This window comes from Stegodyphus dumicola, chromosome 9 (assembly GCF_044657685.1).
Source record: "Stegodyphus dumicola isolate Sdum_Otavi_A_Nest chromosome 9, ASM4465768v1".
Taxonomy (NCBI): Eukaryota; Metazoa; Arthropoda; class Arachnida; order Araneae; family Eresidae; genus Stegodyphus; species Stegodyphus dumicola.
In genome coordinates this window covers 20,377,974-20,392,161 of record NC_140776.1, presented here as the reverse complement: position 1 = coordinate 20,392,161, position 14,188 = coordinate 20,377,974, and the positions used below count along the sequence as shown (strand labels likewise).

General features: G+C 31.1%; 1 protein-coding gene across 3 annotated transcripts in view; it reads right to left on the bottom strand.

Moving 5' to 3' along the window:
• Window positions 1–14,188, bottom strand: part of LOC118192022 (cell adhesion molecule Dscam1-like) — a 1,213,535-nt gene that overhangs the window by 276,129 nt on the left and 923,218 nt on the right. For all 3 annotated transcript variants that reach the window (XM_085823265.1, XM_085823266.1, XM_085823267.1), the window contains exon 17: window positions 6,775–7,018. In XM_085823265.1, coding sequence (XP_085679391.1) covers window positions 6,775–7,018 — 244 coding nt within the window. The remainder of the gene's footprint in view (window positions 1–6,774; window positions 7,019–14,188) is intronic.

Genomic DNA, 14,188 nt, shown 5'->3' with positions numbered 1-14,188 from the left:
GAAAATCGATAAAATTTCAAATATCGTCAAATGTCGACAACTTGGAGGCCATCAAGGCCGTAAAGGGAGATGTGATTACGATTATGGCAAGGTGTCGAGGACTATCTATTTATGGGGAGGGATATATTGAGGAATTTCTAAGGAAAACTGGTTCGTATACACGTTACACATGGGCATTACGAAAATGTCCATGCAGCCAGTCCGTTCGCGGGATTTGAACCTCTGATTGAGGTACCAATGTTCAGATACTTTACCGCTCGACCATTCATAAGCTTTCCGGATAAAGGATTGTTCTGCCAAAATATAGTGTTCTACACTAGTTATTCTTACAATTGTAGCATCAGTAGAATAATAATTAAGAGCTTTACAAATTAAATTAAATACATTTAACTTTTACAAATGGTCACAAATCAAATACATTGTATACGTGAAACTACTACCCCACAAAATTCACCAAATAAGTGAATGATTTTAAAATAATACGCACACAAATAAATAAAAAAATGCACTTATAAAAATATTAAAAATGTATAAATACAAATATTTACAAAGAATAATACATCAGTATGGACAGTATCTAAAACATGTCCAAATTAAAATAAGACTCGCAACCACCTTTACACAAAGCCTCTATCTCTTTTTTGTTTGACGCAGTTGTCTAAAAATATATTATTTATAATTTTATGATTATTAACATTTTATATTTATAAGATATTTTATTCTAGTCCTTCCTGAACGACATAATGATTAGCACTGCTGGCTGTCGTGTCATTCTATTCAGGTTCAACACTAGGTTGTTTATAAGTGTATAGTGTCTGGGCGGTATGTAGGCACATAAAAGGCTGGTAGGTCGAAAGATCTCGTGTCGAGTGGATTGGTGGTAGGGGAAGATCCGAAGGCGTTCTTCATGAAAATTGGGAGGAGCTGCACAATTATTGCGGTTGAACTATACCCATACGATCGGTTTTCGAAATCTGGTGTCCGGCCTATATTTATATTAGCTAAACAAAATTTTTGCATTTTTACAGTAAGCTAACTCGATTTTTGACAGCATCTGTGAGACATAATTTATTATTTTAGTTTTTAGAGAAAGTTCAGTAAAAGCAAATAACAAAAATCCCAGTTTATTTTTTCCTTTCTTTATAATATAAATATTAAATCTAAAGCTTTTCGTTTCTTTAAATCGGAAAATATTTTCTGAATTATTAGCTTCGGTGTATTTTATATACCTATTCTGTTTTAATTGCGAAGTCAATAAAATATATAATTAATTGTTCATTTTTGCCTGATGTAATCAAGTTCTTTTATACCTGCGACAGTTTAATTTATTTCATTTTCTCAAGTTATACTTTTATTGTAAAGGAAACAAGACCTTCATTCAGCTTCCATTGTTTTGCTTTCTAGCGAGGGATCAAGAGATTTCACTTTCAGTATGAGTTTTCCTTCGCACCATTTCGATAGCTCTTATTTTCTTAAAGTATCTCCTATAGGATCGTCAAGAATTTTAGTTTTAGGGCATCTCCAGATGAGAAACTTTGCTTTCTTTCTTCAACAAATAGCTTTCTTTGAGAATTGTCGCATTTTCACAGATAATGCGTTGCGTGAGAGAGAGAGGAGAATAGGAACATTTCCCTGTTTTCCTTTCAATAGCTTTCGACATCCCTTCACCGAGAAAAATTTCCAAATTTTGCTTTAGCTAGCGCTGATGTTGTGCAAAGATTCTTTTATTTTCGTTGCGATAAAAGCTATTCTTGAAATGAAGTTTTGCTTTTGATCTGCGTTAACTAATTAAACTGGTAAAGTTTCTTGAATTTTACAACATCACCCGGACAGACTTTATCAAAAATTGGATATACACATATCGAGCACAAAATATTTCTTTCTGAAAGCACACATATCCAAATAGATTAATTAACATATTTTAGCACGGGGCAGTACACATTTTAGTTTTGTAATATCATATTTTACTTACGTGGAATTTAGAGGTAATTTCAAGGAAGCCATTTTAACAGACCGTTGATTTCATCCGTGAATGCCATTTGAATCTTGTCATGAGTTCAAAATTACAGATTTATAATATGTATTTATGTAGCAAAAAACACTCAGAATACTTTTTCATTTTAATTTCACTTTGTGGCGAGGCAAGTTATTAAACTCAAAAGTGTAACAGTTTTGTTAAAAAATTTAAATTTGGTATTAGTAATATACAACAAATATTAAATAAACTTTTTAGTACAAAGGAAGTTAGGCCAGGAGGGCTATTAAATTCGTTTTGGCATTTTGGCATCACTATAAACGGCAAATCACTTTTCATATTGTTGCCACCAAATATTATCGCCCTGTGTTATATTAAAGAAATTAAATAATGAAGAATCAACATAAATATATGTATATTTCTCGCATTGTGATAAAACAAAAGTACTTAGAGCCATTCAATTTTGAATAATATAATCCTCCACCGAATATGGGCAGCTGGAAATTTGGAAATTTATAATTTGTTTTATTATTGATTTCATATTTTGTAACACTTTAATGAATTTTTGATTAACAAACTCAACATTTTCAATGCGAGAAATGGCAACACTGTACGGAAAAAATATATCTGCAGCGCGCGAGACTGTGTAGCAGAAATTGTAAAGATATGCTCATTTAAAATTTTTTTTGCGATATTGTTGTTGATTTGAATTTTATGGTTTAAGTGCGAAGAACATGATATTTAAAAAAAAAGGTAACACACAAAACGTTTAAAAAAAAAAAAACGCTTTTTTAGGCCTAATGTTAAATCTGAAAGCTTCCAGTTTTTTTTTTTTTTTTTTTTTTTTTTTCATTTTTAGTCCTTAATCTAATGAGAAAAATATTTAATTAACAGTATTGTGTTGTAATAGTTAGAGACATTTTTATAATAGTTGGAGGCACATAATTTGGAGACCTTTTTTTACATTTTAAATGACTTTATATCAGTTAATTATATTTCAAATTTTTATACAGCGTGTTCCATACATTCGTCTTTTTTAAACATCTATTCTTATCATTTTCACCTAATTTAGATTATTGCTTACTTCTAATTTTTCTTATATATTCTATAAAGATCCAGAGACATAATTTTAAACTCGTAAAATTTCAAAATGTTTTAATTAAATGACAATAAAAATAATTAGAAGAAAACTGATGAAAATGGGATATTAGCTAAAATGCTGTTAAATTTATTTATAAAGGTTTGTTCAAGAACGGGGTTTATATTTATACTCGAAAAAAATGGGGTAAAAGAATGAAATTTATACGAAAAATGCAAAAGAAAATTCTTAAAAATATAAGCACAAAATAGAGAAAAAAATTAAATTAAAAAAATAATCTGAAACCATTCAGACTCTATATTACACCCAAAACGGCGTTTTTTTTTAATGTATTGTGTGTTACCTTTATTTATTAAATACAATTTTCTTCATACTTTAACAATATAAAATCCAATTCAACAACAGCATCACAAAGTATTTAAAACAGCAAAACATCAAATCTGTAGAATTTCCGATATACAGTCTCACGCGCTGGAGTTAAAAAATGCTTTTTCCGTACATTAAGAATTTGGAGTAGACAATAAAACAAATTTCAAATTCGGAATAAAACAGCTAATCGTTAGAATTTCCGATATATAGTCTCGTGCGCTGGAGATAAAAAAGCTTTTTCCGTACATTTTGCCATTACTCGTTTTGAAATGGTTGAGTTCGTTAATCAAAAATTCATAAAAGTTTTACAGAGTTTGGAGTAGATTAATAAAGCAAATTCATAATTCGGGCTTCCAAAAGCACATGTTCGGTTGGGGGACTACGTTATTTAAAATTTGATGACTCTATAGGTACCGTTGCTCTTTCACAGTGCGAGAAACCTTCATGCATTCATGCAGATTATCTAGTTTCTTTAAATGTAATACATGGTGATAATATTTGGCGGAAACTGTTTGAAAAGTGAATCAACGCAGAAAGTGAAACTAAAAATCAGATAACTTCTATGCATTTTAGAGATGTCAATGAGACGAACGTTGCTAAATAATGGATTGAAAGCTTGCAGGCCTAGATAAAAGGTCAAAATTAATTTTGATTGAAAGCTGGTACATATAGGGTGAAAGCTTAAAGTATATAATATTTCAGAATGGATTAAATATGGAAAACATCCATTGGGATTTTACTACCCAGTGAACGAATATTATTTAGTTCTGCTTCATAGTTTTAGTTTCATTATTTTTTTTCTAATATCCTGAAAACCTTTTTAAATATAGGATTATGATTTATTATTTTTAGACGGTTTAAGAGATGAAGTGATCTTCTGAGTTGATAAAAAAACATTGCATAATATTTGTATGCAACGAGAAGATGAGTTTAAGGTAAATTTTATTCAACAGACTATTGTGCATTCGCCTTCAGTTATAGTCTGAAGTGCGGTAAATATAACATTTTTGGGGTATATATTGTAAAAGGAAATTTGACTCTAGTAAATTATATAAATGCTTTAAAAACAACACGAGCTTTAGACTATAATACAAGGCTGGGACTCAATGGGTAGAAGCTTCTGCATGACGGTGCACTTTCATACAGAGTAAAGATGCTTCTAATGTTTCAACTGAAAATGATGAGAAATTATGTCTTGTCCAGGAAATAATCCAGATATAATTTAAATCGAAAATATGTAGTTATTTGTAAGAGAAAACGGAAACGAAAGCACGTAACCAGCGCATACTAAATTCATCAATAATTTTACTTAAATACAACAAAATGTTTCTAATGCTTCTAATTCTAAAAGTGATGTAAAAGTACATTCATTTCAAGGAAATAATCGAAATATGAATCCAGCTAAAAAATACATAGCCATTTGTAAGAGAAAACTGAAGCCAAAGAGTAGTGTGACCCCCTCCCGAAAAAAAGAAATGATTAAAAAAATTCTTGATTAAATTGAAACGTAAATGTATGAACTTACTCAGAAAAGCAAATGATTTCCTAATAAATTATAAATCATTATAAATGTGTTAAAATATTTGTGTTTAATAAGCTAAATCTGATAATTCCGAAAATTAAAAAAAAGTCATAATTTATTCATTCATTCAAAAAAAAATTACTCAAAAAAAGGTAAAATAAAAATATACATTGGTATAATATTAATGAGAAACACATACGTTAAATGTTTCTCAATAGAAAAATACTCAGTCATTCTATGGACAATGGCTGCCTGTCATTGTTGCTAACACATAACGAGAGAGAATTAGCTTAGTTTTCTATCGAAATTTTTATGTGGGTTCATATCGCATCAGACTGAAAAATATATGACTATGAATCGTATTTTTTGCTCAAAATAATGATGTATTTTTTTTATTTCTGCTGATCCAAATGGCAATGTGATATGGGTATATATACCATATGATTCTATGATTACGTAGTCAGTTGTGGTACATGAATTGAATTTTTTATTTTTATTACATGTATTGAATTATTAGTATTGTTTTTGTATTTTTTATGCATTGCAATGACGCAAAGTATTTTTATATCATGTAATATGGTATTATACGAATTTTGAAATGATGCCATGAGTGACACTGCGCAAAAGGAGGTGTATTCACACCACGAATTCCCATAGTTCCTTATGATCTGCTGTTTGAATTCAAGTGTCTTCAGTTTCAGTTTCAGTTTCGAGTGCGTCTTGCTTTTAAAATTTCTATCAATAAAGCTCAAGGCCAATCGCTGGTATTCTTATGGGAACTCTTTACGTTTCCCATGGTCAGTTGTATATAGCATGTTCAAGAGAAAGAAATGAAATTTGTGCATTTTCGCTCCTGTTGGTAAAACTCAAAATACCGTATATCGCGCAGCTTTGCAATAAAAATTGTCTTTAAGTGAATTGCCTTATTGTAATAAAAATACCTCATAAAAGAAGAAAATACCCTCATCCGATTTTGTTACAACAAATATTAATAATTAGAGAAGCATTACAGCGGTATCCTTCTCTCTGTTTTTAAATATGTGGTATCCGTAAGTGCAACACAATCACCAGAGGGCCTCACCTATGTGCGAGCAGCGAGAGCGAGGTGAAAGAGGAGTATGATATAGATAGAGAGTCTTCTAGCCCACGAGAAGGTGTAAGAGGTAGGTCTGCATGTGAAGGTGTATATAGAACTGTATGTTTCCACGAGAAGGTGGTAAATTGAACTGCATAATACGACAGCAAGTGCGAGTAGGCACTAAGCTACTATGTTATAAAATTGAAAAAAGCTATCCAGAATCCTGTTTGTATCAAACGGCACTGTGACTCGATTTAATGCACCTTCTTCTGTTGATTTTATTAAATGTTCTGTGGTGTGGGAAACGTTGGACTTGTTAATTGACCCTAGCAAAGCATCTTCAACTCCCCTACCAAAAATATATTACTCTCAATCTAACTGAACTGGCATAGAGTACTTCCCCTAGTGTTAATATATTGTATCGCATTTTCTATTCCGTAATATGAAAATGTATTTCTTAAAGACACAAGCGCATGACTTCAATCCAGATAACATTCAGAAATGTAATGTGTTTTCTTGTTAGAATTTAAGAACACGACATTTGTGTTAAGTATAAGCTACTTTTCTGCATGAGTTAAGTAATACGTTAATTAGCAGTTGATATGCTTTCAGCGGTAGGATTGGTAAAACCAGTTGAAAGTTTGACATCTTAATCAGAGTTTAATTTACAGAAGAACAAGCTTGATTTACTAAAATTACTTAAAAGTTTGTGTATGAGAAGTTTCACTCACCTATTGTGGACGTTTTAATAGTGACTTCCTCAGACTGAGGACTAGCACCTTGACTATTGAATGCTTGTACAACGATACTATACTGAGTACCGCGTTTCAATCCCACTAGAGTGTAATTGGCCTCTGTTTGTCCTGGTTTTATATTGACTGTCTTGTATACATAGGGACCTCCACCAGGAAGCTCTCGGTAACCCACGTAATAGCCATCTACGTAACTCGCTTGCTCCATGAACGATGGTTGCTGCTAAAATTGAAAAAGATATGAAATGATTATTTAAATAATCTACTAATTAAATATTATACTGCATTTTATTACATTCACTTACGCACGTTGATTATTAATAACTGCTAAAATGGAATTTTAGATTGCACTGGGAACTAGACTGAAAGTAGAATTTTTATTTGAATTTTAAAATGTAATGACAATGTTGTCCTAGATGGAAAAAAGTTTAATTTTTTAGAAAATGACACCATTTATTAATAAATCAAGATGCGACTTCACAAAAAAAATCTTTAAAATCTAAAAATGTTATTTTAGCTCATCATTTGTTGCTTAACTGATTTTAGCATGTAAAAGCATAACTAAAAGTAAATCAACAAATAACTTTATGATTAATTAAATAATATACTAATCATATTGCATTTTATTACATTCATTTACGATTAAGGATGCTGCATTAATTAAAATTTACACTTTAAATTAAAAATTTAATGGCACATTTATCTTAGAAGGAAAATGTTTAATTTTTCACTTAACTGAAAATGGTGTTATTTATTAATAAATCAAGATGAGGCTTCACAAACAAACAATCTTAAAATTCCAGAAATATTATTTTAACTCATAGTTTGTTGCTTAGCTGATTTTAGCATGCAAAAGTATGGTTAAAACATCAAATAAATTTATGATTATTTAAAGAATCTACTGATTATATTACTTTTTATTACATTCACTTACTAGCACTATTAAAAATGTTGCATTACTTGGAATTGGGACTTTCATTTTAAAATTTAATGGTGTTTTTACCCTAGGCGGAAAATATTTAACTTTTCATTTAGTATACAATGGTATCATTAATTAATAATCAATATGAGACTTTACAAAAAAACAATCTTTAAATTCTAGAAATATTATTTTAATTCACCGTTTGTTGATTAACTGATTTTAGCATGTAAACGTATTGTTAAAAATATATCAACAAATAAGTTTATGATTATTTACATAATATACTATTTTAGATTCACATTGCATTTTATTACATTCATTTACGATGATTATTAAGAATGTTGGATGAACTGGAAGTTAAACATGCATTTTAAAATTTAATGTCACTTTTATCCTACCAGGAAAATGCCTAATTTTTCATTTGATGGAAAGTTGTAGCATTTATTAATAAATCAAGATGAGACTTTACAAAGAAAAACAATCTTTAAATTCTAGAAATGTTATTGCAGCTCATCGTTTGTTGCTCAGAGGATTTTATTATGTAAAGAGTATAGCTACAAATAAATCAACAAATAAGTTTATGATTATTTAAATAATCTATTAATTTAAAAATATATTGCAGTTTATTACATTCATTTAAGACTACTATTAATAATGTTGTATTAATTGGGATTTAGATTTCCATTCTAAAATTTTATGGCACTTTTATCCTAGGAAGAAAATTGTATCATTTAATGATAAATCAGGATGAGACTTTACAAAATGCAGTCTTTAAATTCTAGAAATGTTATTTTAGCCCATCATTTGTAACTTAACTACTTTTAGCATGTAAAACGTATATACAAAAATAAATCAACAAATAATTTTCTTAGAAATTGCACAAATTGCTAACAATAACCCTGCAAATGAATAATACAAATTAAAGAAATAGTGTCAATATTCGCTAGAAAATGCCTGATAAATAACTGAAGACTTTTCAATTAAATTATTTGCGTTCTGGTTTTTAATGTAGATACATATTTTACGTAATCGAAATTGTTAGAACAATTAACACATGAAAAATATTGCTTACACCATAATTAATTATATTATGTTTTCTCATGATATGATAACTTTATGTTTTATGAATGGAGTATGAATCAAAAATTTAAACTAGACTTTTGGGCATTAATCAGTTACTTTGCATTATGAGTTGTCTTAATTAAATAAAGCCTAACTTAAATTAAGCGTTATATATTATAACTACTACGTAACGTTCTATAATTGAGATGATAATGTATAATGCAACTGGGTGATAGATGCTGCCTATTTAAATTCTCAATTAGACATGAATATTACATATTTGCTTCTGAGTATTCGGTTGCCTATTTTAATAAAAACGGGTTTCTATTTTCCACTCTAAGTCAAAATAGTATACTGCCTTAAGAAACTTTCATGTTTCAGAATTATGAAAAAAAAACATTTGAAATCGAATTCAAAGAGATATATTGTGATTCAATTCAAATGAGTTTAAAAATTTTCTTTCCTTTACATAGTAAAGGGTGTCTCAAAAAGAACGCCGGATTTGAAAAGCCCGTTTTTTTATTTGTTGGTGTTGGCAACATTTTTTTGCATGTTTTGTTACCACAGATTATTGAGGTTATGTTTTGAAACTGTGTTTTTGTTTTCCAGGTTAAAGCTTGTGGTGCATAGTCATGGAAAGATACAGTACGAAACAGCCAGGGTTGATTGTGAAAACTCACTACAAAAATGGTGAAAGTTTCGCGGAAACCATTCGGAAACTCCCTACGAGACACAGCAATGCAACAAATGAAACCACTGTTCGTAAGTTGATCAAGAAATTTGGAAAAAAAAAAAAAAAAAAAAAAAAAAAACGGTTCAACAGTAGACATCAAAAGCCCGGGGCGCCCTTGAAGTGGCCGGAGTGAGGCAAATGTTGCATATGGTGATCAGAGATTCCAAGAGTAATTCACGAAAAAGACATACATCATCAGCGAGTTAATGTTTGGTGTGCAATTTGGAGTGGGAGTTTAATCAGTTCTTATTTTTTTGAAAGCGACCAAGGAAGGTCTGTCACGTTGAAGAGTTCGTTATCGTGCGATGCTCACTAATTTTCTTTGGCCCCGGTTGGATTAAATCAGCATAAAAAATTTCTAGTTCCAACAAGACGGTGCAACTTGCCACAATTCAGGAGACACAATCGCTCTGCTGCGTGAGAAGTTCCCAAACAGACTAATCTCGTTACGTGCAGACCAAGCCTATCCACCTCGATCTTGTGACCTGACACCATGTGACGTTTACTTATGAGGGTACACTTGTAAAGTCATTAGGTATTTTTTTGGAGCCAGGAAAGATGAAAAATGGCAACCACCTTCGCCAGGAATCGAACCACGGACCTATGGAATACCGGCCCAGCATGCAGAACCACTACACCACGTAGGACGCTAGGAAAGCGGGAGAAATACCTTGTACACTAAGTCACGAGTTTACAAAAGCAAACTCTGTAATTTGTTGGAACTCAAACAAGAAATTCAACTGGTTCTCAACAAAGTTGATGGAGAAATGTGAGAGCGAGTGATGGTTAGTTTCATGGACAGAACGATTGCTTATAGGGCTAGCGGGGGGGGGGGTCATATACCCGATATTGTACTTCACGTATAATCTCAACATCTCCTGAAGAGAATGGTGTGTTTTGTTTGCTTCTTTCAAATAAATAAATTCGATTTATAGTAGATTCAAATCCTTTATAGTAGATTCTTTTTGAGACACCCTATATATGAAATGTATAGAAAATGATCTGGTAATGCATCATAATTTATATCTGGTACATAGGTAATTAAAAGGAAGTAAATAAAATAAATAGATAAAATGTGTGCATAAGGTTTAAATTTGAGTGTCTCAAAGTAAGAAAGTGCTTTTACAAATTTGAAAAGTAGATTAAATTCTTGTGCATTAAGAATGAGTATAGTCTCGCAATTGGCATTTTGTCAGATAAAATAAAGATTTATGACAATACTGTGGTAAACAACTGTGAGAACTGGTATTCTGCCAAAGAATTGTGAGAAATGTAGTTCTGCCATGGTTAAAAATTGCTGTAGAAACCTAACTAAACGAAGTGTAGTGTGTGTGTGAAAAATGGAATCACACAACCATAAACATTTCTAACATCAAAACATAACGTATCTAATACTACCATCATATTCTAAAAATTAAATAATTTAGGCTTACCCGTGCTTTCTTGCCTTCTTTTTATTTCGTACGTCTGATACCTCGAAAACCGAACCAAAAAATGGACTTAAAAGTATTATATAAAATTTTAATCTATGGAGGAATGGAAAATTTTATGATCTTAACCGTTCATTGATAAGATTAGGAAATACTCCTGCCTTAAGATAAATTAAACTGAGTATGATATAACACAGATTTCATTTGGAAAATACTGGTTAGCTTTAAGTTTCCTGATTCTACGTACGTGAGGTTATCATTCATTTGTATATGTGTTGATAATTTTCCTTTATATTCAAGATACTTATAATTATATGCTTCAGCATGTAATATGATCTAGTTCACGAAATTTCTGAAACTTAAAAATTCCTTTTGTGTGAGTAACTTGCATTTCATTTTGATATTTATGACTAACTTTACCTGTTTCCATTTGTAAGCTGTAGTAATTAGTGTTGTGATTTTGTAAACTTCTTTCTCTTTTTACACCTTTTTGGGATTTTTCTGCTTCAGTGCCAGCATTTCACATTTTTTACAGTAGACTCACATATTGAAAATGCCATTACACTTTTTCTTCCATACCTCTAGCAGTTCGGAGAGAAAGTGAAGTATTTTAAATACATTTATAAAGTATTTTCTCCTTCGTTCCAACATGCCATCGTGGTGAAATGGTAGCACACTCGTCGCGTATTCGAGAGGTCCAGGTTCAAGTCCTGTTATTTTTTATGTTTCCTGCTTTAAAAAAAAAAAAAAAAAAAAAAAATGACTCTACAGTCGCGCCAGAACTTAAAGGTGGTGGATGATAATTCTTCACCACCAAGATTTGGCGATTGGCTCCCCTAATTCCCAATTGCACTTTAAAAGGTGGAGTAGTTAGGTCTTTTTTCTCTCTCCTTTCTGCATGCTTTCGTGGTGTAACGGTAGCGCACTCGGTATGCATTCGAGAGGTCCAGGTTCGAGTCCCGGCGAGGACATTGCTCCTTTTTCACGTCTCCAGCATAAAAGAAATCTAATGACAAAAATTAAATATATAAAAAAATATTTACTGTAATATAAAGGAAAACATTGGGGCTCAACTTCATGTAAGTTTACTTATTGATTAGTGGCATTACTATCAATTAAACTAATATGAAGTACTGAATTCACTTTGTATAAGAAAGAAAAGTTTAAATTTCCATAGTGCAATTAAAATTAAAACTACTTTGTCACACTCACTGACAACACAAGATCCTCGAATTGCAATGTTGACCTAACTAGTATAAGGAATAAAAATACTAGTAAGGAAACTTTTTTCGAAGCTTTTTTATTTGTGTGGTATGCAATTACTATTTTTCTATGAAAGTAGTAAAATTCCTGTGGAAGTAGCAATTTCCTATGAAAGTAGTAGAAAAGTACGTCTTCATTTGCGAGATATATGTGAAGAAAATGAACATTGGACTTTTAAGCCATTTAGGACAAATTTAAGTTTTTGAATTTGTCATATTTAGAATTTGAAGTAATGTATTAAATTCATTCAAATGAGGTTTAAATTATCATTCAAAGAAATTAAGTACATACTTAAATAACAAAGGCCACTAACATTTGACTAATGCTTTGATTACGTAGCATTCCCAGATTAAAAAATATCTACTTTTTTAACTGAGGCTTCAAGAAAAGTTTTTCAGTTATTCTTGTTAACCAAAATTAAAAAAAACTGTACTTTTCGAAACAACAAACATCCATTTAGTTCCATTTTAAGAAGGGAAGAAAATCGATTGAAGTACAAAATCGATTGAAGCATCATCGAGAAAAAAAACCTCTCACTCGTAGTTTACGTACAACTTCAAGCTCTTCCTTTTCCTAGCACTTTAACACGCCATCAAAAACGAATCAAGAGTGAAAGAAACTCGGCTAGGTTACTGCGCTAAAAGGAGCAGGCCCATGCCCAAAGGGCCTGGCATCTCTTCTTTGATGAAAGAGAAAAAGGAGCTTTTGAATCGGTTTTCGAGGCACTAGATACGAATGCAAAAATCAGCTGACGCAATGGAGTTGAAATGCAAATTGAGCACGAGCGTATCATATTCATGACTTGACAAGTCCTTTCTCTCGTTAGTTCTCCTTCTCGGGATGTGGTTTTACTTTTTCGCTCATGTCAATGCGCAAAGGCATGGTTTTGCTGACTTGCATCGCTTTCTGAGGTACGAGAAAAATGCAATATTAACTTTTAAGGAAGACTGAGTCGTTTTTAGATTTCTTGAGACTCAGTACAGGTACTTTAATTCTTCTAATAGGGACTTGTTTTGTAAATCAGGTGAGATTTCAGTCCAAAGAGGCAACTGGCCCAGAAGAACTATTAATTTCGTTTTGGCATTTCGCATTGATTCACTACAATCGTTGTTTCACTTTTCAAACTGTTGCCACCAAATATTATTCCCCTGTATTATATTTAAAGAAATTAAATAACCAAGAATTTTCATAAATATATATATGTTTCTAGCAATGTGATAAAACAAAAATACCTAGAGCCATCCAAATTTGAATAACGTAATCCTCCTGCGAATATGGGCATCTGAAAGTACAAATTTGACATTCACCGAATTTTTTATTAACAAACTCAGGGATTTCAAAGCAAGCAATAGCAACGTTGTACAGGAGAAACATTTTTATCTCCATCACGCGAGACTGTGTATCGGAAATTATAAAGATTTGCTCATTTTAAAATTATTTTGCGATATTGCTCCCGAAATGAAATGGTTTAAGTGCGAAGAACATGATATTTAATAAATAAAGGTAACACACCAAATGTTAAAAAAAGCCCCTTCGGCCTAATTTAAAATCTGAAATCTTTCAGATTTTTTGTTTTATTATTTTCTTCTGTTCAAAAACTATTCAACTGTTCATATGAACAAATTTATTAGAATTATGTAATTTAAATAAACCATTTATCACATTTTTTCCCGGAGTAATCAGAGGTGTACCGTAGTTTCCGCTAAACGGAGGCAGGATATGAAATAACAATCTTTATCAATACAAAACTTATATATAAAAACATGGAATTAAAAATTTAAAAAAAGAAGCAAAAATTGTAATAAAAAATTTGAAAGCTTCCAGATTTTACATTACGCCCAAAAGGGCTTTTTTCCAACGTTATGTGTGTTAACTTTATATATTAATTTCCATGTTCTTAGTACTTAAAAGACATTATATTCATTTTAACAGCAGTATCAAAAAATATTTAAAAATAGCAAAGTAGCATGTCTTTAGAATTTC